This window comes from Archocentrus centrarchus, chromosome 3 (assembly GCF_007364275.1).
Source record: "Archocentrus centrarchus isolate MPI-CPG fArcCen1 chromosome 3, fArcCen1, whole genome shotgun sequence".
NCBI classification, from domain to species: Eukaryota; Metazoa; Chordata; class Actinopteri; order Cichliformes; family Cichlidae; genus Archocentrus; species Archocentrus centrarchus.
This window is the reverse complement of record NC_044348.1, coordinates 23,152,571-23,178,248: the sequence shown is the minus strand read 5'-3', so window position 1 is coordinate 23,178,248 and position 25,678 is coordinate 23,152,571. Positions and strand designations below refer to the sequence as shown.

At 38.4% G+C, this 25,678-nt stretch overlaps 3 protein-coding genes across 5 annotated transcripts; 2 read left to right on the top strand and 1 right to left on the bottom strand.

Moving 5' to 3' along the window:
* Positions 1–1,336: 1,336 nt before the first annotated feature.
* Positions 1,337–10,809, bottom strand: LOC115776475 (uncharacterized). 2 transcript variants are annotated; one of them, XM_030724197.1, is made up of 10 exons: positions 10,704–10,809; positions 10,532–10,602; positions 10,324–10,444; positions 9,170–9,318; positions 8,925–9,067; positions 8,640–8,805; positions 7,577–7,682; positions 7,387–7,462; positions 3,448–3,521; positions 1,337–3,357 (listed from the first exon to the last, which is right to left on the bottom strand). In XM_030724197.1, exons 1-10 carry the CDS (start codon positions 10,715–10,717, stop codon positions 2,526–2,528), a joined length of 1,752 nt encoding a protein of 583 aa, XP_030580057.1. In that variant the 5' UTR covers positions 10,718–10,809; the 3' UTR covers positions 1,337–2,525. The 2 variants fall into 2 exon arrangements, with proteins under 2 accessions (XP_030580057.1, XP_030580066.1); XM_030724206.1 differs by having other exon boundaries at positions 8,640–8,802.
* A 4,104-nt stretch (positions 10,810–14,913) lies between these two features.
* LOC115800999 (uncharacterized) lies at positions 14,914–18,674 on the top strand. 2 transcript variants are annotated; one of them, XM_030758689.1, is made up of 9 exons: positions 14,914–15,047; positions 15,921–15,988; positions 16,114–16,161; positions 16,300–16,364; positions 16,452–16,489; positions 17,389–17,468; positions 17,667–17,729; positions 17,906–17,956; positions 18,085–18,674. In XM_030758689.1, the coding sequence occupies exons 1-9, from the start codon at positions 14,972–14,974 to the stop codon at positions 18,136–18,138; spliced, it is 543 nt and encodes a 180-aa protein (XP_030614549.1). In that variant the 5' UTR covers positions 14,914–14,971; the 3' UTR covers positions 18,139–18,674. The 2 variants fall into 2 exon arrangements, with proteins under 2 accessions (XP_030614549.1, XP_030614542.1); XM_030758682.1 differs by having other exon boundaries at positions 14,957–15,047; positions 15,852–15,988.
* Positions 18,675–19,431: 757 nt separating this feature from the next.
* ddias (DNA damage-induced apoptosis suppressor) lies at positions 19,432–24,150 on the top strand. Its single transcript, XM_030758669.1, has 5 exons — positions 19,432–19,924; positions 20,165–20,326; positions 20,870–20,978; positions 21,426–21,739; positions 21,843–24,150. Exons 1-5 carry the CDS (start codon positions 19,803–19,805, stop codon positions 23,572–23,574), a joined length of 2,439 nt encoding a protein of 812 aa, XP_030614529.1. The 5' UTR covers positions 19,432–19,802; the 3' UTR covers positions 23,575–24,150.
* Positions 24,151–25,678: the final 1,528 nt, after the last annotated feature.

Here is a 25,678-nt window from a genome sequence, read left to right as displayed (position 1 = left end):
AATAAAATCAGATGCTTGCTGCTTAATTTTCCAACACTCTTTTGTCAGACTGGGTCATACTGTAGCAGCTCCACATTAACAAGATTGAACGTTGACTTTACTCCACACCGTGAATCATTTGATCCTTTCATAGTCATATCAGTCATATCTGAATCACTTCAAATATTTTTTCTAATGTCTCAGACAGAACAGCTTAGTGCTAAATGTTTGATATGCCCAAGGAATAAAAAAAAAAAAGTCAAATTCACTGATCATAATGTACAAATCTGTTTTTGATATGCTCCTCTGTGTAAATTTTTTTTTAAATGATCATATTGCATTCAGCGTAAAGCCGGGATTAATCAAGAATGAGTAAGCACCAGATACATTGATTCCCATTGTGTGATTAGTAGCATTGACCTGTGTCACACCCTGGCTTGTGAGGCCAGGGTCTACTCTGGGCGTGGTTAATTAAACCTGGAAAACCTGACTGGGCTTAAGAAGTTTTGAGGAATAATGGCAAATTATTACTCCTGATTTAATTGTTTCACATAAATATGTCAGTGATTGTTAATCTGTTAGAGCTACTCACAGCAGATCATCTGCCTCCATTTCACCCTGTCCTCAGCATCTTCCTCTTTCACACCAACCCCCAGCGCGTCCTCCACCACCCTGCCTGCACTCTCTTCTTCTCCTCTCTTGGGCACTGTCTATTGCTTTGTTTACTGTCAATGTGGGAAGATATTCACTAAGCAGTTTACACCACTGGGTTCCTTGTCCAGCTTAAAGGTTTTGGACATTGGTTGCAGAAGTAGAAAGATTACAGTGTGCAATCGTAATGCAAATGTACTTAGTGCATGCACTATATAAGGGGAATTCATTAAAAAAAACAACTTTCAAAGTAATTATAGTGAGACCTGTGTTTTTAAGGAAAAATGGGTGACCTAAGTCAAGTGTTTATATTGTAGTAATTTTTTAAAAAATTCTTCCATCTTGGCTGTCAGTATGTACTCAGTAGGTGTTTTTTTTGTTGGTACTCTTTATGTATAAAATAACAAGGTAACTTTAATAGATAACTTCAATACAAAAGGAATGAGTTGTACAAATCAATCATATCAGTGTTGTAGGGTGTGCATGACCACAAACATGTATGGATCTGTATGTGCACCAACAAGCTCAAGAAACTAAACTGATGCATGAAGCCTTGCCCTGCAGGGCTTGTCACACTCTTAGGTTACAGTTTCATACAATTCTTTCTTTCAAAATCATCTTTTTAATGTAAAACAGAATATGTGAGTCAGCATGTTTGAATAAATTAAAGAGCGGCCCTTTGATGCTTGGACAAACTTTGTTTTTATCTCATTCATCCTTTAAAATGATTAATTTCAGTTGTATTATTAGTAGTAATAGTAACAGCATTACATTTTCTTTTAATAATTCAGCCTTGTGTGAAACACTGAAAATTGTAACATTGAAAAATGTAGTACTTAAAAACATGATGAACTAAAGAGCTAAAAAAGACTAACCAGCTGTGTAGCTACTGACATACTTTCACAGCATGGCAACATAAAAGGCTGTTCTGGCTTGTTCTTACATGTGATTTATGAGTTGGCCTGATTAACCACCATAAAACTCAGATGTTTTGAAGAAAAAATTGATATTGTCATAGCTTTGGCATTGGCGTCTGTTCCACACAAACTTTAACATTGGCCATAATTTGAGAAAAAAATGGGATCTACGATGTTCAAGTTCACACCACAGATGCTTACTGTTGAAGCTAGGCCCATCAAACTTCACACATTTCTTCACTGACTTTATTATAACAGCACTTTGACCCACCCCTCCATCTCTGTTACGACCTCAAAGCAGTCAAGCGTTGGCAGCCGCTCAGCGGTTTTACATATGTACACTGTGCAAATAGGCATACAGTAGCACACTGAGAATTTACATTCTGTGCCTGCAACCCCAGACTTGCAGACTTAACTATATAATGCATGTTGTTTGTCATCTGGTATGCTTACACACTGCAGGCAAGTCATTGCCAGAATATTTTAGTCATGTGATTTCATTTAAATTCACAGTGCTGAAGCAAGGCAGTGTCTGTTCATGGTAAGACCACAAGATGGAGACAAAAGCTCATTGGTAATAGTCCAAGCTCCAGTCCAAAACCAGCATCAAACATTTGGATTAAACTGTTTCCACAAACGTCATTAATGGGTCAGTATTCTTCTTTTGCCACTGGTATTGTGTTCTGATTTATTCATGAATTTGATTTGAAGTTCAGCCCTCTAAACGGGATCATGAGGATTCAGATTACAAATAATATGTAATGATGCTTAAAGAATGTGTTCAGTTTATACAATTTTAAATGTTAACACTAACATTTGACAATGTACATGTGACTATCTGTATACAGTAATTTATACATTTATATGTGACAGCAGGACCTTATTCTATAAGGATCACGTGAACATCAGGAAGTTACAAACATGAAATCATTTTCCTGCTTCCATTGGGTGATTACAACCCAAGTTGTAATCACAGTACTACACACTTTGATAGCCATCGTCTGTGATTATTGGATTAGATGATACCAGAGAGAAAAAGGGTATTTGGAGTTCAGAGACATGCTGCCCATCCTGGACTGGAACGACTGGGCTTAAGGTACTTTGAGGGCTCTTTGTGAATGACTTCTCCTCCCACTTGTCCAAATGTTCCTTGTGCTCTCTATTCCTCTGCTCTAAAAGGAAAACATCAGGCTGCCTCACCTGACTTGGGAATGCCTGGTAGTCATCATCCACTGCAAGGAAGCTGTGTGACCCTTTAGGTACACTTATAGGGACCTCTTGATAGGATATGTCTGTTGACACCATAGGTGAAACCACTTGTGGTAAAATAGCACCCTGTTGTGCAGGAACTTGACAAGCTGGTTCCTGTTGAAAAGGACAGTTCACCATGTTGCTCTTAGTGGGTTGGTATTCAGAGTCACAAGGCATTTCAGCCTTCACCTGGACCTCCAAGTTGTTTGTCAGAGTCTGATGTGGAAAGCCAGGAATGAGGAAGGAATAGGTTTTATTTTCAAACACGGATGATCCAAAATTCGGGTCCTTTGTTTGGATACCACATGGATGGCAAGGAGCAGAGAATAAACCACTTTCTTGTGTATTGTTTGATTGTGTGGCGGTGGGTGGTGATATTGGGCAAATATTCGGGAAGATTTTCGAAAGCGCATCGTGAGCAGCTTTAGCAATAGGAGGGTCTCCATTCACAGCAGCAGGACATCCAGTATTTGTATAACTGAGAGCGGAGGAGCCTGTGCTGACCCCACTGCTTTGCTGAAGAGTCCCACTGCTGGTGTCTGTCAGTGACGTCTTTGACCTGAATACAGAAAAACGTGAACTTAAGCTCCCAGATACTAATCCTTATGGAAATGTCTAATGTTGATGCATCAGTGCAGTCAATACTAACCCCAGTTTGCTGTCATCTGGAATAAGGGGCTCAATGCAGACAGAGTAGGTGATGGGTGGCTCAAGTTTCAAGACCTAAACAAGAGGGATAAACAATCGCAAACATTTCATTTAAAAGGGGGAAGTCTTTTCAAACCAACAAAAGTGTCTTGTACATTTTAAGATATCAATACTGATTGATTTGGTGTCACCTGTTATTAGAGCAATAATATTAAGTGAAGGGTTTTACGATCTCGAAAACCTGTTAAGCTGCTGCTTTGTCTACATAGGTACAACTGGTTTTTCTGTTTACAGAGCTGTCAAAAACTGTCCAGCTATTTTTTTAAGAACAGAGTTGGAGTCTGATTTCATGCTGCACACAGTACATGTAGTTTTCCAATTACATTGTGCCTTATTTTCTGTCAATCCCTCATGTTTGGGTAGGCCATTTGAATCCAGGGCTGAATCTGTCACAGACAATAAAAATGTAAACATACAGTGGTATGCAAAAAGTAATTTTCATGATTTTCCTTTATAAATCATTGGTTGTTCAGATCAGCAATTTTAATTACATACTGTATATCCTATAGCAGGCAAACACAGTGATATTTGAGAAGTGAAAAAAGGTTTATAGGATTTACATAAAGTGTGCATTAATTATTTAAACAAAATTAGGCAGGTGCATAAGTTTGGGCACCCCAACAGAAAAATTACATCAATATTTAGTAGATCCTCCTTTTGCAGAAATAACAGCCTCTAAATCAGGGATCCTCAACTCCAGGCCTCGATGTTCGTTGTCCTGTAGGTTTTAGATGTGTCCCTGATCCAACACACCTAAATCAAATGAATTGCCTCCTCAGTATGCAGTCAAGTTCTCCAGAGTCCTGCTAATGACTTTTATATTTGACTCAGGTGTGTTGAAGCAGAGACACATCTAAAACCTGCAGGACACCGGACCTCGAGACCTGGAGTTGAGGATCCCTGCTCTAAACACTTCCTATAGCTTCCGATGAGAGTCTGGATTCTGGTTGAAGGTATTTTGGACCGTTCTTCTTTACAAAACATCTCCAGTTCACTCAGGTTTGATGGTTTCCGAGCATGGACACCTCGCTTTAAATCAAATAACAGATTTTCAATAATATTCAGGTCTGGGGACTGAGATGGCCATTCCAGAACATTGTACTTGTTCCTCTGCAGTAGTAGATTTTGAAGAGTGTTTAGGGTCGTTGTCTTGTTGAAGTATCCAGCCCCAGAGCAACTTCAATTTTGTCACTGATTCTTGAACATTGTTCTCAAGAATCTGCTGATATTGACTGGAATCCATGCGACCCTCAACTTTAACAAGATTCCCAGTACCTGCACTGGCCACAGAGCCCCACAAACATGAGGGAACCGCCACCAAATTTTACTGTGGGTAGGAAGTGTTTGTCTTGGAATGCTGTGTTCTTTTTCCACCATGCATACCGCCCCTTGTTATGTCCAAATAACTCAAGTTCAGTTTCATCAGTCCACAGCACCTTATTCCAAAATGAAACTGGCTTGTCCAAATGTGCTTTAGCATACCTCAAGCGACTCTGTTTGTGGCATGTGCACAGAAAAGGCTTCTTCTGCATTACTCTCCCATACATCCTCTCCTTGCACAAAGTGCGCTGAATAGTTAAACGATGCACAGTGACACCATCTGCAGCAAGATGATGTTGTAGGTCTTTGGAGCTGGTCTGTGGATTGACTGTGACTATTCTCATCATCCTTTGCCTCTGCCTATCTGAGATTTTTCTTGGCCTGCCACTTCAGGCTTAAACTAGAACTGTGCCTGTGGTCTTCCATTTCCTTACTATGTTCCTCACAGTGAAAACCTTTAATCTCTGAGAAAGCTTTTTGGATCCTTCCCCTAAACCATGATGTTGAACAATCTTTGTTTTCACGTCATTTGAGAGTTGTTTTGAGGCGCCCATGTTGCCACTCTTCAGAGAAGATGCAAAGAGGAGAAACACTTGCAATTGGCTGACAAGTGTTACTTCAGAGAGGGCACTGTCAATAGCTTGAAAAACAGCCAATTGGACTTGTGTACATTTTTTGAAGACATTATACCTCCCATCCAAGAGGCTTCTTCAGTTCTAAAAACCAGGGTACTTAAACCCTAGTGGGGGTCCCCTTTTGAAGTGCTCGTTGACCTACTATTAATCATGTGCACCATCACATGAGCCAAAGTGTGAAAAAAAGGCGTGAGTTATTACCATCACTGGTTTTGGGTGAAACCACCCTGAGACCTTGCCCCACCCTATGATGTGGCCTTTTGAGGTCACTTGAAGTAAGGTGTGAGTAGGGGCTGAGGTGCCTGGGAAGGGATCTGAAGACTGCAGCAGAGGCGGTTGGCAGCTGGTGTTGTAAGTCACCGCCTCTGTTTAATGATGGCCTTTTTTATTTCTCTTTCAAACCATCTGTCTTCCCAGTCCAAAATGTGAACACTGGCATCCTCAAAAGAGTGTCCTTTATCATTTAGGTGCAGGTTTACAGCTGAGTCTTGTCCTGTCGAGGTGGCTTTTCTATGTTGTGCCATGGGTTTGCAGAGTGGCTGTTTGGTTTCTCCACAGTAGAGGTCCAAGCACTCCTCACTCCACTGTACCACATACTTATGACACCAGCGGTCAGCCTCCTACATTGCAATCATTAGATCCCTTCCCAGGCACCTCAACCCCCACTCACACCTTACTTCAGGTGACCTCAATAGGTCACATGATAGGGTGGGGCAAGGTCTCATAGTGGTTTCAACCAAAACACCTGGTGGTAATGATCACACCGTTTATCACATCATGGCTCATGTGATAAGCTAAAGGGGAGCCCCGATAGGGTTTAAATACCTGGGACTCTCCAGCTTTTGGTTGTTAGAACTGAAGAAGGCTCTTGGATAAGAGAAGAAACGTCTTCAAAAACAAACAAACAAACAAACAAAAAGAGACAGACACCCTCTCTATTTTTAAGATTAGGCTTAAAACTTTCCTTTTTGATAAAGCTTATAGTTAGGGCTGGATCAGGTGACCCTGAACCATCCCTTAGTTATCCTGCTATAAGCCTAGGCTGCTGGGAGGTTCCCATAATGCACTTTTTCTTTTTACTCACCTTTTTTTTTACTGTGGTAATACTTCACTGTGTTTAATCATTAGTTATTACTAATCTCTGTCTCTCTTCCACACCATGTTTTTTGTCCTGTCTCTCTCCCCTCAGCCCAGCCAGTCACAGCAGATGACTGCCCCTCCCTGAGCCTGGTTCTGCCGGAGGTTTCTTTCTGTTAAAAGGGAGTTTTTCCTTCCCACTGTTGCCAAGTGCTTGCTCATAGTGGGTCGTTTTGACTGTTGGGTTTTTTCTGTATTATTGTAGGGTTGTTACCTACAATACAAGGCGCCTCAAGTCGCCTTGAGGCGACTGTTTATTGTGATTTGGCGTTATACAAATAAAATTGAATTGACAGACATTTTCCGACAAGCCACAAATTCAAGCTCATATGTAATCCCAGCAGATCAGCTGATTTCAGTGCCAGCTGCTTAGCCATCAGCAAATGTTATATAGGGTGCACTGTTTAGGTTATGTTTAGCCTATCTATAGTTACTCCTGGTACAGCCTGCAAACCTCTTTGTAACCCACCTTTGCCCCAGCTCCTCTTTTTTGTGTGTGTGTGTGTGTTTAGCTTAATCATTGTCATGTTTGATCCATGCTCTGATCTGTGCCATATTACCAAATACTCTACAAATTACTGTAGATGGAAATAACATTGTTCTTTTGACTGTTGCAGTGCTGACAGAACTGCTATTTATAGACAGAACATAAATCCAACTAATGGCAACTTATAAAAAAAGTCATGTAAATATAATAATCTCATGAAAATCCTCCCAAATTATTACTAATAAAACAAATGGATGCAACATTTGAAGATCATTTTTGATTAGCGTGAAAGGTGGCTCACCCGTTGCTCACTTGGATCAGTATTCAAGATTTTATTTGGAGGTTTGGGAACTTCATCCCACAACATTGTTTTTAACCTAAAGGAAGTATACAAAAAAAAAAAATCAGCAAAATGATACACAAGTTTCAGTATTAGGGGAAATACATACTGTCAGAGGCACAAGCAAAACTGGTTTAGCTTCATGACTTACTTTACATGTAAGCCATATATAGCAACGCTGAAGATAACTGCAACAATACTGAGGCTGATGACGATAACCAAGAGCTGGAAGTTACGGGAGGAAGCTGTGGCAAAAGCTGTAAAATAAGTTTAACAATCACTCCGTCTGTATGGAAGTTACACAGAAGGGAAATATAGCAGCATAAAGTGCATAAAATATGCCTATAAATCTGCCAACAGACTTGTCTTATATATATATATATAAAATCAGTGTCCACGATGACACCTTATGTCACTACTTGACATGATACATTTCCTGATACGCTTCTTCAAATTGCTTTGAAATTCATGTTTTTTCATTATTTAGTGATCATGTCTAATTGCATTTGTTTATATGCACTCTTCACGATTTAAGTTACAAGGATAAAATATATATTTTTTAAAAATATCTTCATACTGTACTTCAGAGTATATGACATATGAATGTTCAGAATATTCAGTGTAACATAGCACCCACTGCAAATCTGGAAATACTAACAACAAATGTAAATTCCAATGCAAACAAGAGATATGAGTACACTTTGTTGGCACTGGTCATTACAATGTAATTTATATTCCTAAATATTAAAGGATATACCCTCATAACAATTTATTGATTTATTGTTCTTTTGTTGTTTAAGAGATAAAACAAAAAAGAAGAGCAGACTATTGAGACAGTACAGTCTGGTCAATCATTTTTTAAAAACTTTAATATTGCTAAATACTAAATAAAAAAATATATATTTTTGAACTTCTTCAGGGTCCTGTATATTGAGGACCCTTAAAAAGTTCATATAATGGGCCTTTTTTCACTTTAATATAAGAATCTGAGATGCAATTTTTCTCTCAAGATTACTTCTGAAAAAGGACTCATGTCACACAGGATTCACATTATCGTCATCTATGAAAATTTCTCTGATTTCTCTTAATATTAACATTAATTCTGACATTATTTTACAGCTGAATGTGTAATATAAATATATTTGGGAGCTCTTAACATGATTAAAAAAAATACAGAATTTACTGTCTTAAAATGGAAAAAATACAATACTTACGGGTTTTGAATTCCCACTCTGTGCTACTGTCACTGAACCTGCCACTCAGCTTTATGAAGCTTCTCACACTGACTATATATGTTGAATTTGGATCCAGTTCTTGACCATTTATTTCATAGTAATTCAGTCCATCAACAATAGCTGGTATAATAGATTTAGATATCTGCTATGGAGAAATGAGAGGTATAAAAATGTGTTTAACAGTCTTAGTTCTCTGTGAACCTGACATAGTTATACCCATGTTTACATCTGCAGTACAAATAGCTGCTGTGGCATTGATCCTACCTTTGTTGTCTCTCCTTTTTTATAGTAAGTCACCTCAGCAGTCAGCTGATTATTTATAAATCCCATCATGGTTGAGTTCCAGCTGACTCCAATATTCCCATTGGATTCTTTCACTAATTTGATTGTTGGAGTCTTTGGTTTTACTGTACAGAAACAAGAACAGGAAAGTGAATGTTTGTTCGTATCTAATGAGTCCATTTCTGGCAGATGCAGTGTGGGCTGTAATTTAACATAAGTCAACATACAGCTCTCTGTGACCTTGATGACTTTGGACTCCATGGTTTTGCCATCTTTCAAGACTTTTGCTGTGTAAGTCGTTCCAATCGTAAATGTCATTTGGAAATCGCAGCAACACTTTCCAGTGCCACACTGCTGTAAAGTGCAATTCTTCTCACTGTGGAGCAAAAGACAATAATGAAATATGCTTTAATTAAACATTAATTCTTCAGACTTTTTAAGCTGATTAAGCTCATTTTATGACAGCATATTTACGCTGTCAGCCACGGCATTAAAACCACTGTTAGGTAAAGTGAGTAATGCTCATCACATTAAATGCAGTTTTCTGATGGGAAATTCCTGGAATTCCTGTTACACCCACCTAATCTTTGAATCATGCTAACCTCCAGCTTTCACAACTAGAGGGTGGCCAGATGTCCCACTTTATGTTGAACTAGACAACATTTTCATCCCTCTCCCCTGTGTCCCACATACTGAGACAATGTCCCACATTTTGATTTGTTTAGTTTACAAAAGCCAGTGTTTGAGTCTCACAAAAACATGGCTCAAAAATAATAGTGCTGTTCCATTAATGCATTTCCCCAAACCCAAAGGTGATTACCAGACAGAGGAACAGCAGAAATGAGAGTTAACTGTTATCAACAAATTGAACAAACAAATACTCAAGAATCAATTTATAAGAAGTTTGGAAAACTGCATTAAAATAAAGTACTTTTTTTTCTTCTTCACAAGAATGTGCCAAACCTTTAACCTCCATACCCTGTTATTTATGTATTTATTTAAGTTTGATACATTCACGTTTTGGTATAGTCTACCTCTTGACATTAGTACCTTGTCCGTCAGGTTGTTGGGATTTCCACTGGGATCATCCCCACCCCAAAAACAGAACAGAACAAAAATCTCCTTATCCCAATCGAACTGAGCATCCACTCCATGTGACAAAATAACTCCGATCCACAGAAGCAACCCGCCCAAAGGCCCCGGTACTACAGTCTTTGATCTGGACACAGTAAAATACCCTCAGAGATCCCGTCCATGTCCCGACAGGTCGGAGCCGTGTTAGTGGCAAAAAGAGGGACTATTTAAAGTAGGGCAGTGGATTTTAATGTAATGGCTGATCGCTGTAATATTAAAATCACAGATAAAAACATCTCAGCCATACCTGTCTTTATTCGAGAGAGTCATACTGTACTCAGTGCAGTTTTGTAGCTCCAGCTGACACAGCATCAGCTTGTCAAAGTCATTGGTACAATCAAAATTGAAGCCATTTTTCTGATTAATGCCTGAACGAAACACAAATTATACGAAAACAATGAATTTGAGTTCTCACATAAACTAATTACAGCATTTGTTCACTGTAATTTACATACCAGGCAGAACTGTTGCAGCCGCAGTGTGTCCTAAAAGAAGCACCATAAAAGAGAGCCTGTCGCAAACTCGTCTGAAAAACAAACAAAAACGAAGGAAAAACACAAGAGATCTTTGCTTTCAGCAAACCTGATGGATTCAGTAAGAAAAGCAACTTCAAGTTAACCAGGTTACCTGTTTAAATCCATTATGTGACGATTTAGTCCGTTTCTTTTCCCTATCAAATGTACTCAGCTGCAGCCTATATCCTGGGAGCGCCGCTTATGTCGGAGTCTCACACTCTTCCTGTTATGGAAGCTGCTGCTGGATCATTGCGCCACATTAGGGGAAGTCAGCCCACTCACATTTCTTTAGAAAGAGAGCGCTGTGCACGTAAGCCCTTCAACACAGTAGACTAAAAACAGTTACGCAAAGTCTGGTAACAGAGTGTGAATTTTGGAAAATTGTGGAATTAAAGCGGCGGAATCTTTCAAATGAAGGAACGCCTTTTTTCCCGGTGCACATTATTGATATTTAACATTTCCCTTTGTACTGTGTTGGGTGGGTTCTATTCACTAATGATCACCGGCTTTCATCCCATGTTTTACATCAAATTGAAAGTGTTTATTCTGAAAGTCTTTGACCGGGTTGATATTTCAGGTTTAAAACATAACATGGGACACTGACTTTTCCTCTGCACGTGTTTCAGGTTCAGGTTAGCAGGGGAGGTCCTTGGCCCTATATTCTCTGACTAGAAAGCTGTACTGGCACTCCATCCTTTACTGGTTTCCATACCCCATAAGTTTTATATGTTATTTTTGGCGTTAACTTTGTTTATCAATTTTTTTTTTTTTTTTTTTTTGACTGACAAAAACAGGGTGCCCTCGTTTTTTTGTTTTTTTTTTGTGTCATGGCCTCGTGAGCCAGGTTGTGACGTATCCCTGAAAATGTGAATTCAGTACAGAAAACAATGGGTAAAACGTGTGCATGTCCACGTGTGCTTGCAATGATAGTCAGTTACTTAAAGTATACAGAAACAAATTTAAGATGTCATCAAATAAATATAAATATACATTATTTTAATATAAATTTAAATATTTCATATGAGATGAAATAAAATATATTTGTTTAAAACTGTGTGAGATGTAAACAGACTTTGTTTTGCATCTCTGGAAAAGGTGAGCGTTTATATTCATTTCAGATTGCCAGGGTGCGTAAAGACAACTGCACACGCTGCAGTTGTCTTTACTTTTAAAGTTCATAAGGGTGAAAAAAGAAAAACCCTATTTATTCAATTACTCAAAAACATCTCTTTAAGCAATCTTCCTCTTAGCAGTGACGGACTTCACAAATACAGAACAGGCTCATTTCACATGCAGTCTTTACATTATGTAACAGCTTTTTTTTGTGGTGAGTGATGTATACAATAGTCCTGAAGTCCTGAACAGGTTTTCTTAACTTATCTATGATTTTGTTCCCCTTCTTTACTATAAAAATTAAGTTTTTGTTAGTAGTTTAAAGAAAATAGTTTTGCATGCTTGCTGAGAACCAAAGGCTAATAGCTTAGTGTTAGCATGTGATTAAGAAACAACAAAAACCAGTTGTGCTTCTAGGACTGACAGTTTTGTTTTGCTTCATACCTTGAAGCATTTTCTCCTTTGACACGAAGTTAGACATAGACAGAATGGCTTGGTGCCAAAGGCCTGATCTGCTGAAGGAATAAATAAGCCAAGTTTATTGATCATAAGATGCAGATCTGTATGGATATCTTTAAAACAGTCAGTTTGTAAATTTGTGTTGAGCATAAATTACTGATTCATCATAAACGAGTACACACTGAGCTTAAGAAGCATTGCTGAAAATCCATCTGGCCCTGCTGGCATAGGAGAAGTTTTCAAATAACAACCTCTTCAGTTTTGCCATTTATCTTTTTCAGAATACTGACCACTCCATCACTGCTCTCCAATCCTGCATCAACTGAAACTTTAGGTTTATGAACACAAGCTCACGAGACTCAGTTGTGCTGCCACCTCTAAACATACATAAGCTGAGTGTTCCGCATTGCACCACTGATGTCTCTTGGCACAAGAAATAAAGCCGCAGGTTGAAAAAGAAGAAGAAACCAGACACGCTGGTTAACATGAACAACAGACAGCTCATAAATCACAAGTCCTTTGCTAACTGAGTAACTGGTTTACTTCTTTGTGTTTAGGTTGTGTTTATATTGTAGTTTATAGTGAAACAAAAAAGTAGTGTTTTTTTAAAGGACATTCATAATCCTTATACTTTTTCCCTGATGCCTATCAGTAAGTACTTGATAAGTATTTTCTTTGGTAATCCTCATATTTAAAAATATAAGTGCTGTACTTTATGCCCACTTTGTATTGTTTTTCTTGATTTTGAACTTTATAAAGCATATACTGCTTGGAAGTAACCAAAAAAGAGTCAAGTATAGCTTGCAAATTCCCACTCCACTTCAGATACATGTAAGGATGACAAAAAATAAAGAAGTGTTCAAATAAAACCCAGAGAAAAATTTAAATGAACCCGGCTGCACTTTGTTCTTGTAGTTTACTTTCATTCTGTCATGCTGCATGTCATCTTACCAACAACAGTGCCATTATCAGTCTGCTTATAAGTCTGAATCACGAGTCAGTAGCATGTTAATATTTTCTTTAGAGGATTATTGGAAAGCTTATTTTTTGCCTTCCTTTTGAATAAGTTGTTTTACATTATTATTTATATATATTAATTTATTTTTAAACAGGAGCAGTGCCTCTCTTTTAGCACAAGGCAGAATATTCTTGAAGCCTTGACTGTGTCGATGTAAATAAATTACTGGTGACAGGTTTCACACCCATCGTTGTGCCCTCTGCAATAATGTAGAATAGAGACTACTTAAAGAACAGCATTCTTTCTTTTGTTTGCAATGCCAACCTTGATAACTACCATGCTATTTATTTGCACTTTAAGACTGAAGTCTGTCTGTCTGTCTGTCTGTCGATCTCTCATTATTATTGTTATTATTATTATTTTACTAATTGTAGCTGTAGTGGCAGCCTAAACATTTTATTTAACCTTCTATGAAACCCACTAAAACTTGTACTTTGGAAAGAGTATAGCAATATTAAATTAATATGACATTTATTTAAAAAGTAGTTGTGAGTGTATTTGGGTGGGTGAGTATGTAAGTATGTGTGCATCTGTGCATATATCTGTGTGTGGGTGAGTGTTTGTGCGTATCTGTGCATATATGTGTATGTGTGTGTGCATGCGTGTTTGTATATATGGCTGGTTTCTCGTTGCCTCGGGTTCTCTAGGGCCCTTGCTCGTCGACTGGGGGGGGGGGGGGGGGGGGCTCCGTCTGGGACCTCCCTCTTCCGTCTGCTGGGGTGGGCATGTGGTTGTCTTTCAGGGTCTTCATGGCTCTTGATGGGCTGTTGGTGGCCTGGGTTTCCTGGGGCTTTTTCTACCTGCCTCTAGCTCAGGGGTGGGCAAATCCAGGCCTCGAGGGCCGGTGTCCTGCAGGTTTTAGATGTGTCCCTGATTCAACACACCTGAATCACACATAGAAGTCATTAGCAGGACTCTGGAGAACTTGACTGCATGCTGAGGAGGTAATTCAGCCATTTGATTCAGGTGTGTTGGATCAGGGACACATCTAAAACCTGCAGGACACCGGCCCTCGAGGCCTGGAGTTGCCCACCCCTGCTCTAGCTTCTGCTGGGCAGAGCTGCAGCGTTCTGCCCTCATTGGTAAGTACATTTCATGACGTAGACACAAATACCCACACAATCACAACACAACGAAATTGTTTGTTTGTGTAACCATACTTCGTTTGTTTTGTTTTTCCCCACACAAATTTATTTTTGCAAGTATAGTTAGCATTTTTTTGTTCAACAAGTGATAAACTGTTTTGTTTATTTGCATGTGCTCGTTCTCCTTTTTTCTATTTTCTCTCTATTCCCATTTTTTTCCCTCTTTCTCTCTCCCTTTTTCTTTTCTTTCTTTTCTCTGTTCTTTTTCCTCAGCCTGTCAGCTCTGGCACAGTTTGTTACACAATATGTTAAAAATAACTCAAATAAATAAAATAAAGGGTCAAACACTAACAAGGGGAGCCTATAGAGAACCTATAGAGCTCATCTTGAAAGAGCAAATATGTTTGCCACAACAATGCATTCAGATCACAGTTCTGCTTGTAAGATCTGCCAGGCTTAAAAAAAAAAAAAGTAGTTCATTTTTCCTGACAAATTGAAGTAGTTCTATTTGTCAAATAATAGCTGTACCTCAAGAGCAAAAGTTGTGCTGTGTGAAGTTAGATGTAGACCTTTTTTTTTTTTCTTTTTTTCAGTATTATTAACACACTGACATTCAGGCCTTATTTTGAAGGTCTCTTTCCGGATGTGTCAGGTGGTATTATTATGCCCGCTGGCTGCTGCTGCTTCTGCCGTCTTTAGACTAAAATGTCTGTGCTCAGTTTTGATAAATCACCTCAGGCATCAAAGGTCTGGATCGCTCTGAGGCGGCTTGACAAAAGAGGTTCGTAAGTTTGTGTGAGTTTTTCGACACTCAGCCTGCGGTCAGGTTAATTTATCAGTCACCGATGTCCGTCTGTGCGTCTGTGTCCATGGCAACCAGCCTCTTTAACCCATTAAAGTCTAAATAAGGATTATGTGCTTATATATTTTTTTCCAGATAAATGTAGTTAAATTCAGCAAACAAATTTTATCCACACATTAACTTTTCATTTACAACGTGATCAGCTGTAGTAACACGCACATATCTACAAATAGACAAAGCGGACAGCAGCAGCTGCATTTGACTGGTTACTCTGTTATTAGCATATATTAGACCCTGAGCGCACATCTGACATTATACAAAATGAGCCAAAGAAGGAACGAAAATGAATATGCTTACTGTAAACCTGATGCGTTTAGCTAATCAGCAAATATGCAACTGTTAGTTTTAAAAGAAGATGGATAAATAATGTAACAATAAAACAAGTGTTCAGATGCCAGTGTTTAAAATGTATGTCCCATTTTAAGAAATCTGCTTTGAATAAAAACGTGTGCCTATTTTTTACATCACACTTACACTTCCTGTCTAGCAATCTGAAATCAGTGACTAAACAAATATTAATTTTAAATATTAAACACAAAATATATTCAGTTCACTATAAAGCCCATTCACTTGCGCTGCAAATTCGAATTTCCTTTGTGTGATGTGTGCTATCATCCATTCAAACATAGAGTCTCGAAATTCAGTGTTCTATACTATGAAGAGCAGAAGAGCAATACACATTTTTGTGTTAACAGGGATTATATTAAATGCACTGCTTTTCAGATCCTATGTGCTATTTGAAAATATTCAGCTTCTGGCAAGTGGTACAATCTTCCATTTACTTTGCTGCAGATGAAAAAGTGTCCGTTCTTCGAGAAGTGTCTGTTCCTTCAGCTGCTGATGTTACCATCATCATACAGGTATCCATCCATCCATCATTAAAACCTTAAGACTTATACATTTTACTGTCACAAATGAGCATAAACATTCACAAAAAGAAAGTAAGAGATTGTTTTTAATCTTTTTATATTCTACTGCTTTTCAGATTATCAGGAGTGCCTTTGGGCTGAACTGTTCCAATGTTGTGTTCAAGGTACATGTGTAAAATGCAGACATTTCTCTCAATGTTTAAAGAAAATGGCTATAAGCACCAAAATTATTAATGAAAAAAAATGAAATTCATTGTAATTCCTGAAAACACAACAAACTGAGAAGTTTCCTTTGTGTGTAGATAAGGAATCATCGTGGCCGTCTTATCCCTCTGAACAGCTCCATTCCTGCTAACAGCAAGCACGTGTATGTTGTCAGATGATGTAAAAGTCCTTACATCTATTCACTGCGTACTCAAAATATAATCAAGTAATTATATATTTTTCTTCACAGGCCTTATGTGCTTGAGGTAGCAAAGCTCTTTCAGCATGGTAATCACCTTCTGTTTATCTTTAACAGTGTTTTCCTCGGTAAAGGTGTCTACATTTCACAGTCCTCTTAACAGAATAGCTTGACAATTTTTGGAAATACACTTATTAATTTTCACGACAAGAAACTGCAGCCAGTCAGCTTAGCTTATCTTATGGGACAGACAAAGGAAACAGGAGTATGAACAAGCCTGGTATTGACTGTATGTGATCAAAGTCACCTTCAAGCACCTCTTGAAATTTCTTTTTAAATGTTTCTATTCCATAAAAGTAAAATATATCAGAATACATAATAAACATATACTAAAACACAATTTTCTCATCAAGGGGAAGTTTTTTTGTTTTTAACAACATGCAGGTATGACAAGGTATAAGAAGATATGACAAAGGTCCTATATACTGCTCTTGCTCAGCATCCAAACTTAATGATCATATGACTGGAACCACAACTTTAATACGACTGAAATGTTGTAATGTTAAGTGAAAGCAGTGTATGGAGTCTTCCTTCATTCTAGATGGTACATAAGGTGAAAACATATTACAACACAATCCATATATTAGCACCAATTCATTCAACATATAGACCTAAAAACACTCATTTCTTCATACAACTTACAAAATTAAAGCAAAATGAGTTTAATCCTCATTCTACAGCCACACTAATATATCTCTTTTGCACTAGCATGGCACTGATGGTACTACCTTGGTGCTGTTTGAGAACCAACCAGCAAAAGAAATTAGTGTAATTTTAGTGTAATAAATGTTTTATTTTCCACATCTATGTAACACTTGTGCTTACATCACTTAAATCAGGCATATCCACTTCTTAGACAATACTTTGACAATACACGGGACTCAAGAAAATGCACATTTGACTTCTGTTCTGCCTGATATTGCTACAGTGTGTCCCAAGCTCAGAACAATCCCCATGACTGTGATCAACAAGACCATGAAAACAAGACTACAGACTATAGAAAGAAGAGTAAGTAAGCCTGATTATAAAAAGAAAATACTATGCAAATAGTGGTTTGGCAGTAGTCTACTGAATAACTCATATTAATGTATCATGGTGCAATGACAGCAACCTATTTCCTTATTCTGTTTCCTTTTGTCTAGCTCGTGAGGTTTTGTTTTATCTTCTGTTAAAAAATGAATTTAGATTGCATTTTTTTAATTATAGATTCAGAGACTGGAAGACCTTCTACCTCAAATCAAACTCAGGCATAATGAAAAACTAACCCAGGTATTTAAACTTTCTTCCAGCAGTGAACCCAATGATAAACATAACACAGCCATGTTTAAGACTTTAGGCCTCTTCATCACAGTACTTATTACAGTATAACAAACTTTTTTAAAATGTAAAAGGCAAAATCTATGTAATAATCAAACACCTGACCTTAATATCTTTGTCTGTGTCAGGAGATTGAAAGTCTCAACCAGAAGTTGAGATTTCTTCATCAAAGAATGCAAGTAGGTCAACAGAATTGTTGACAATGTAACTAACTAGTATTTGTCGATTTATGATGTCATTGACCGCATATCTGCAGCATTGTTTATGTTATTATGCTTCATGTCCAGTCTGCTCTGATTTGTTGCAGGTAGCAAATTCTCACACATGGAAAGGAATGTTGACCAGAGCCCCTTTGTGGTAAACCAAGAGCCACAATTCAGCTGGATGGGGGGGGGGGGCATGCAGTGGTTACAGTTGTCATTCATGGTGCATCATATTACTATGTGCAGCAAGGTTATGGTTTGGGTGCCCTTTGTTACAGTGTGTCCAACTATATATATTATTTATATTATGATTTCAAACACCTGTAGTGATCAGTCTGGTCACAGTCTGGACAAAAGGGCTTTAAACATATAGATCACACACTCATGTTTAAATCTTCCAGGTTAGAGCTGATAGTTCTTAAGTTTCCTGCTTTTCGACCCTGAAATATAGTGAAAAAAATACTGTTAAACAAGTACAGGAGCAATATCTACTTTCACTTATTAGAGTTTACTGTTGTAGCCATATTGTAGCATATTGCCATATTGTAGTAAATAAGTAGCAAACTCATTTTGACTGGTGAATGATGACGGGCCAGATTTGACTGCATATTATTTGTACCATGAAATAAATTAATTCATTGAAAGAAACAGAAACAATCCTTTATCTTAATAACTGGCTGTGATATGCAGAAAACAATAAACACTTCATTATTTATTTTATATATTCGTGTTGGAATTCTACAGTTCAGTATCTTTGTTTTTGGTTTCTCTCAGTGGTTATGAAACAGTTGACTGCTGCAAATGTTGGGCCATTTCCTGCCTTTGTAAAACCTTATGCAAACACTGAAACCAGTCAGGTCTGTCACACACAGTTTAGGTATTTCTCTGGTGAAGGGGACTATGGCACTGTATTTGTGGCCAAAAAAGGACTGCTACAAGTCACAGGGCGTAGTAAAGGCAGAAGAGCCAAAAGCAATATGGCATATTGTTTTTCTTGCCTTATCTTTGATAATATGCAAAGGCTGTGGTGACATCATGTGATTTTATGGAAAACTGTATTTGTCAAAACAACTTATTCATCACAGCACACATAGATAGTGCTGCTGTGAAACTGCTCCCTCGTTCATCTATTAGGCACTGTGTATTGGACATTTGGATATTAAAAGTAAGCAGTAATGTTTTCAGACAGTGCTAAATCATCATACTTCTGGATACTACTGTTTTATAAAATCATATGTTATATAACATCATCCACACAAGTCTTGAATTACTGTATTTGGAAAAAGAAAATGATATTGGTACTTTCTGCTGCTTGACAGATTTTGCAGTTATAGACAAAAATAAGAGTCAAAAGGACAGGAATATTTGGTTGAATAGAAATATACTGGACTTTTTTCTAGTATCTCTATAATTACATGAAATAGATGTCAATAAAATCTTTGACAACACTATTATATTAAAATTACTGTAGATTAATCAAGAAATTTAGTTCTATTTACCATGAACCGGTGTGTGTGATCGTCATAGTCTCCAGTAGGTGGCGGTGCATTTTGCAGCTGAGCTACGCACAGCTTGTAAATGAAAACACAAAGTAGCATTTTGTGTACGGACATTTCCTAACAGCTTTGGGGACATAATTGTGGGAAACGGGTTGACCGGTTTTGTTGTTTTTAGCATTGTTTGTAACAGTTTTTTTTTCTGTATGTGCTGAAGTTTCTTCGGTTACAAAAACATTAAAAAAAAAAGCAGTCATGTCTTAGTTAGCCTAAGGTTAGCCAGAGGCTAGCCTGCTGTGTGCAGCTGGGTGTCTTAGTTGACTAAAATGTCTTTTAGACGGGCACTGGTGGATTGTGCGGTGTTGTCGCTGCAAGATGGCTGTGTGCTTTATCCGTGTTGCAGAGGCTGTTTCTCCAGGATTGATGTTGACCAGCAGGACACTACGAGGTAAATAAGTTTCTGTTGTAACGGAGAAGCGGCGTCTCTGTGGAAATCACTTTAGGAATTCTGACAGTGACCAATTACGAGTGTGTGAGTCTGTGCTGAGAGGGCTGTATCTGGATGAGCTCCAAATTAAAAATGAAAAGATTTCTTATTAAGAATTCAAACACTTTCCATACAGTGCACGTTAACTCCACACAGTCCCTTCATTCATGTGGCCACTTAACGTGTGTGTATCCACCACAGATGCAGATGCCACAAGTGTGGCTACAGGTGTCTGAGAGAACAGGTGGATTACAGGTACCGTCTCTCACTGAGGGTGGCCCGGGACAGATGTATATTTGGGATAACAGTATTTGGAAACAGCTTGAACCCATTCTTTGGCATTCATGCAACTGAATTACAAAGGTGAGTACAGAAAATGACCAGCCAAATGCAGGTTCTCGCTATAAAAACTGACTTACTATTAAAATGTATCCCCAGGTTTAGAAGCAGTATATATTGAGTTAAAGCCAAGACCATGTACACAGATGAACTGAGGTCACAGTGTGTGTGGTGGAGTTGGTGTACTGGTTGGTGTTTCTTTTATTAAAGCCCCCCTCTAAGGGTAATATGGTGGAGAAAACACTTTTAAAAACCATGCAGCCCAATACACCACCAACAACAACAATCAGTAATAACACAACAGAATTTAAGAATTTTGTGATCAGAAGCTGACAAGTTTGTATAAAAAAATATAGCAGAGCTTCTGTATTAGATTTTAACATGTGTATCTAATAAAGTGGTGACTGTATATACATTCTTTTGTGAAATAATACCTCTTCTGTTTTTAAATACAGAATTATTGGTATGTGCTGAGTAAGACCCGTTTAAAAATGTTACCTTCTGATCAGTGTCTTCCTGCTGGTTAAGTGAACAGCTGTGTGGACTTTAATTGTGCCTCTTTTGTAGATTGGTGGGAAACTTGGACGGACCTATGGAACCATCAACAAGATTCACATTGCTAGTGAAGGCAGTCGAGGACTGTTTCATTGGCAGACATTTTATCTTTGGTATAAAGGTAAATTTGCAGGTGTTAGACTAATGGTTATGCTAAGCATGTACAAAATTTCTGTTAGGGTCAAGCAAATATATATGAAGGCTTAAAGATAAGCATTCAGCATTTTAGTCAGTAGTACTGTTATTTTTGTTTTGTACAATTTGAGAGTGTTGCTGAGAAATCAGTGACTTCTGGGTCATACAGACCACGTGATTTAATGTCAAATTCAAAATAGGCCCCAGGCCCAATTTTTCATTTCCTACTGTTGCTTTGAGAGTATGAAAAACAATCTATAATCTCCAATAATGAACTAATAAATTGCTTTCCACATTTTACAATTTTATTCCTTCCTATCAATGAAAAAAATGGCACAAGCATTAACATGTCCAAAATGTGTTCTAATTAAGCTTAATTTATTTTTTTGGTTGTTTGAACTTAACTGTCCCTGGTAACATCTGTGTTGTTTAGGTAATGGAAGCAGAAAGTGGACTTTGGTTTGGAGGGCCTGTTGCGAGTGGCTCCAGCAGTAAAAATGGAGCCCAGTTTGTTGCCACTCAGATGATTCTTCCCAAAGCTACAGGACTGGGAGGCTGCACAGTAGTCAGTTATTATCAGATTCTTCTTCAGAAAGCTGCTGAATCTGAACTCATATCTGCTGATACCTGCAAAACCCCCAGATTTCAAGCAACAATCCCGCTGCTCATTCATGCTCGTTCTTCAACTAGCAGCTTTAGCGATGCCACACTATCTGCCTCTGGGTTTCTGTCCCAGTCACTACAAAGGTAATGACATTGAGAAATTATATATAGCTTTCTGTCTGGTCATCCTCTGTATTTTGTGTCCTTTTTTGACATTTTATGATTATTGCTTTTGTTTCCATCTTAGATCACAGTACAAAGACTATATGCTTACTCCCACCCCTCCATGGCAGCAATCACTGGGGCTGGTTACTTCATCAGCAGAGCAAGAGGAAGACTGTACTCAGGAAAGTGGAGAAAACAGCAGTCAGACAAACAAAAGCAAGGCGCCACATCCTGCACAGAGAGGCTGCAAGGAAAACCACAAAGTCGCAGAGGAATTAGCTCCTCTTCTCTTGTTGGAGCACAGTGTTTATGGTGGTCCATCATTTGAAAAATATCCAAACTCATCTATTGCAAAGGGAGCTGGAAACAGCCCTAGCCTGAACTCTTGGTTTAGTTCTTCCCAGGCTGGCCAGAAAAGGTGCAGCCCCAAGGCAAAGGAGTTTTCCACTGGGCAACTCACCAGAACATTTTTGTCAAGCTCATTGGCTTGGGATGATTTGCCTTTTTCTGAAAGTCTGACAGAGTTTTTATGTGAAGAAAATAAAGATTTTATCATTGATAGTGATACAAAGCCAATTCAGAATGTACACAGGAAGGAAGAAAATGCAAGAAATCATTTGGGAAACACCAGTTTAATAAGTGAAACAACTAATACTTGTCAAAGAAATGCACAAATACCAGGCAGTCATTTGCAGATGTTACTGGATGTCACAGATACACCTGCAGCAAATGGAGCTGGCAGACATGATTCATCCAGCCAAGAATGCAAACACCCCAATAAGTCTGTCAACAGGAGTCAAGCTATAAACATTTTTTCCCATGAGCGTAATCAGGTGGACGAGGCAGCTAGTTCTCTGTCTTTTCAAAAGGAGGAAGAACAGCAGCTTGAAGGGGACACCTACAACTGTTCAGCAGATCTGTTCAGTAGCTCACTCGTGATCACTATGGACCCACAGAGGCTTAGCATGCACGCAAAAGCCATCAGGACTACCACGGAAGCTTGCTATGAAAATGTGAATGTGATGCAGTCAACACCAGACAAACAGGAATTAAAAAGTAAGTACAGGGAGAGTTTAATTCCACAAGACACAAAAGATTTTGACTTTGTCCCTCCCTCTCAGTCCACACCTATAATAAAAGTGGGTGTTGCATCACATTCATCTGCTGCCTTATACAAAAGCACAAGTGAATTCAGTTCACAACCTAATGATCAGGATTTAGGAGTTTTTTATGTGAAGTCACATGAAATGGACAGTAAAACCAATTCTGTTTATAAATTGAACACTGGTGCTACCCAGGCCTTGCAGGGTGGGAAAGAATCTACCAAAGAAAATGTGTGGAGCACAACATCCAGCATGCACAGCCACAGACTCACCCTAAAAAAGAGGGTCTTGAAACCAGTCAAGCATAAAAGCCACCTGCATTCTCAGCAGCACCTAAAGATACAGGGAAAGGCTCTAAACATGTCAATGAACTACAAATATGAGTCAAAAATTAATGATGTGATAGATTCTGATTGTGAGGACAGTGCCATAATTGTTCCTCCTACACCTACTGGTAACATGCAGTTCAGTGTGCCACTCAGAAGAAGAAAGCTGACTGACAATAGCAACAATTTGGGTTCTACTTGGGAAGCGCAGCAGAGAGATGAAATTAACTGCAACACAACTTTGTTGGATCAGACTCTCACATCATCAAACAGAGGTCTGGCACAAACAGAAAATTGTGACAGTGAAACAGTTAGTGAGAGGAGTTTTCATCATGAGAACCAGACGTGTGACTGGTCTAAAGATCTGTTCTCTGACTCTTTCTGAGAGGTTCTGTTGCAGATTGGCTTTAAGAAATTCTGCCAAGAAACTGTGCTCTATTGTGTTGGAATAGTACTACTGCTGTTACCATTACTGTTGCCGCATTACTCTGTATGAAACAGATAAAAGGGGCTCGTGCATTAAACACTACATAGGAGAGAGATGCTGTCTTGCCCTCTCTTCTCCCGTTTGCACCTGGATGTCTGTTCACCTCCCTTATTTAAATGTGTAGTCTAATATAATTGCATGTTTGATTTTATGCATTGTTTGGGAAGCACTTTAAGTTGAATGGAATATGCAAAAATATTACAGTGCCCAACTTCAGTGCCTGATCTCATAAGGACCTGCAGCTGGGTTCCAAAATCCCAGCTTAGCAGCAGTTAAGGTGGGGCAAGTCCTTGTTAAGAAATATGGTTTTTGAAGCACATATAGTGTTTGCATGTCTGCATATATAAATACATATTTCTGAAAGCAACACTGTCTTTGAAACCATTAAGGCTTTTTTTCTAAAGCTTGACCTCAGATGAACTTTTTATCATTCCACCTTGTTGGTATTTGAACAATACTGTCTATGAAACATTGTCACCATTTACAATTCTGTAAGTTTAATATGTAATTAACTTTTGAAAGTATTAAAATCCATATTTATGTGTTCATTTATTTATGTCTACATGCATTTTGTTTGATAATGGAGACTGGTTAAATACTGTTAGAAAAGATGGTGTATATATGGAACAAAGGTCCCCAGCTAGTTTAAGGTCTTCAGACCACCAAGGCCAACAACAGTGTCTCATCTTGAAAGCTCTCCAGTCCTAATTTGAATCACAGACCTGCTGTCCTCCTGGGTTCACACTGCGGTTGTGCCTTTCCAGGGGTGTTTATGTTGGGATGAGTGTGTAAGATGTCATGCCAAAGAGCCAAGAATAGCAGCAATGACTACAATGTTCTGGGTGTGTGATTAAAATAGAGAGAGGGAGATGGAGACGATGTTACATGGGTAAAACTGGAAGTGGAACGAGTGAACAGCTGGAGCCTTGTACTGCATGTGTTGTAGAAAAAAGGGTTGGCATGTAGTCAGCTGGGTATGGCATCATTGTGTCTGTGTGTAAGTGCACACGCCTCTTTGGGTGGTACATATTTTTTTTTCACATGTACACTTTTTAAGTGTACATGTGAAAATTCTCCATGATTTTGAAATACTCTAGAACACTAACGTCGGGTGATTTTCAACCACGTGAAAGTGAGTGATAGTGTTACAGAACTCACGTTAGTGTTCTAGTGGTAAGGTCCATATGAAAAGTGTTGACGTGTGGGTGTGTCAGAAAGGAAATAGAAATGTGTTAGGCACATTTTTCTTTTGAGACTTACTACACTGGCAGCATGAATAGTGTTGGTCTGCCAGGCAGGTGGTTGAGACTGAAATATCTCCAAATCCCCACTATGACGTTAATGGGCATGTGAAGTTACCCATTATCCCACTAGGGATTGTGGTTATGGTAATCTACTTGATGGATTGGCAGAAATTTTTTGTACAAAAATCTAAGGGAGCAAAAAATTAACCAGATTTTTTTTTCAGTAACACCATGAGCAGAACGACAATATTATCCAGTGAAAAAGACAAGGTTTTTTTTTTTTTTTATATTCCTCCATGCAGTTGTGCATGCAGACATTCTTGGTGTTTGTAATGATCATCTAAGGCCATTTTCAGATCAAAATGGAAAAATATCCATCATATTAGCTTGAGTTTGATTATTGTTTCTCTCCTGTTAACCTTTCCAAACAATGTGTTTGACACATTGCTCTGATTTCCTCCGGAAGCCATGCTGGTTAGATTATGTTAAATCACTTTGCATATTAAAAAAGAAGACCCTGTACTTGGTGTTGAGAGCCTTGAGAGTACTTGACAAATTCTCTCTGAAATGTTTCTTTGGTTCCTGTTCTGGGGTTAGGTCACACTGACATCAGTTGCTACTTGTTGACCTAAAATATAGGTGATGTAAATGGGATTGTTTTTGTTTCCATTTAAATTGGTGCTTAGCCTTTTGAGGCTTTAAGAGTAAAGCCCCATAATGTGATATTGTTCCAAAACTTGCAGCTGTGCCTGCGAGCA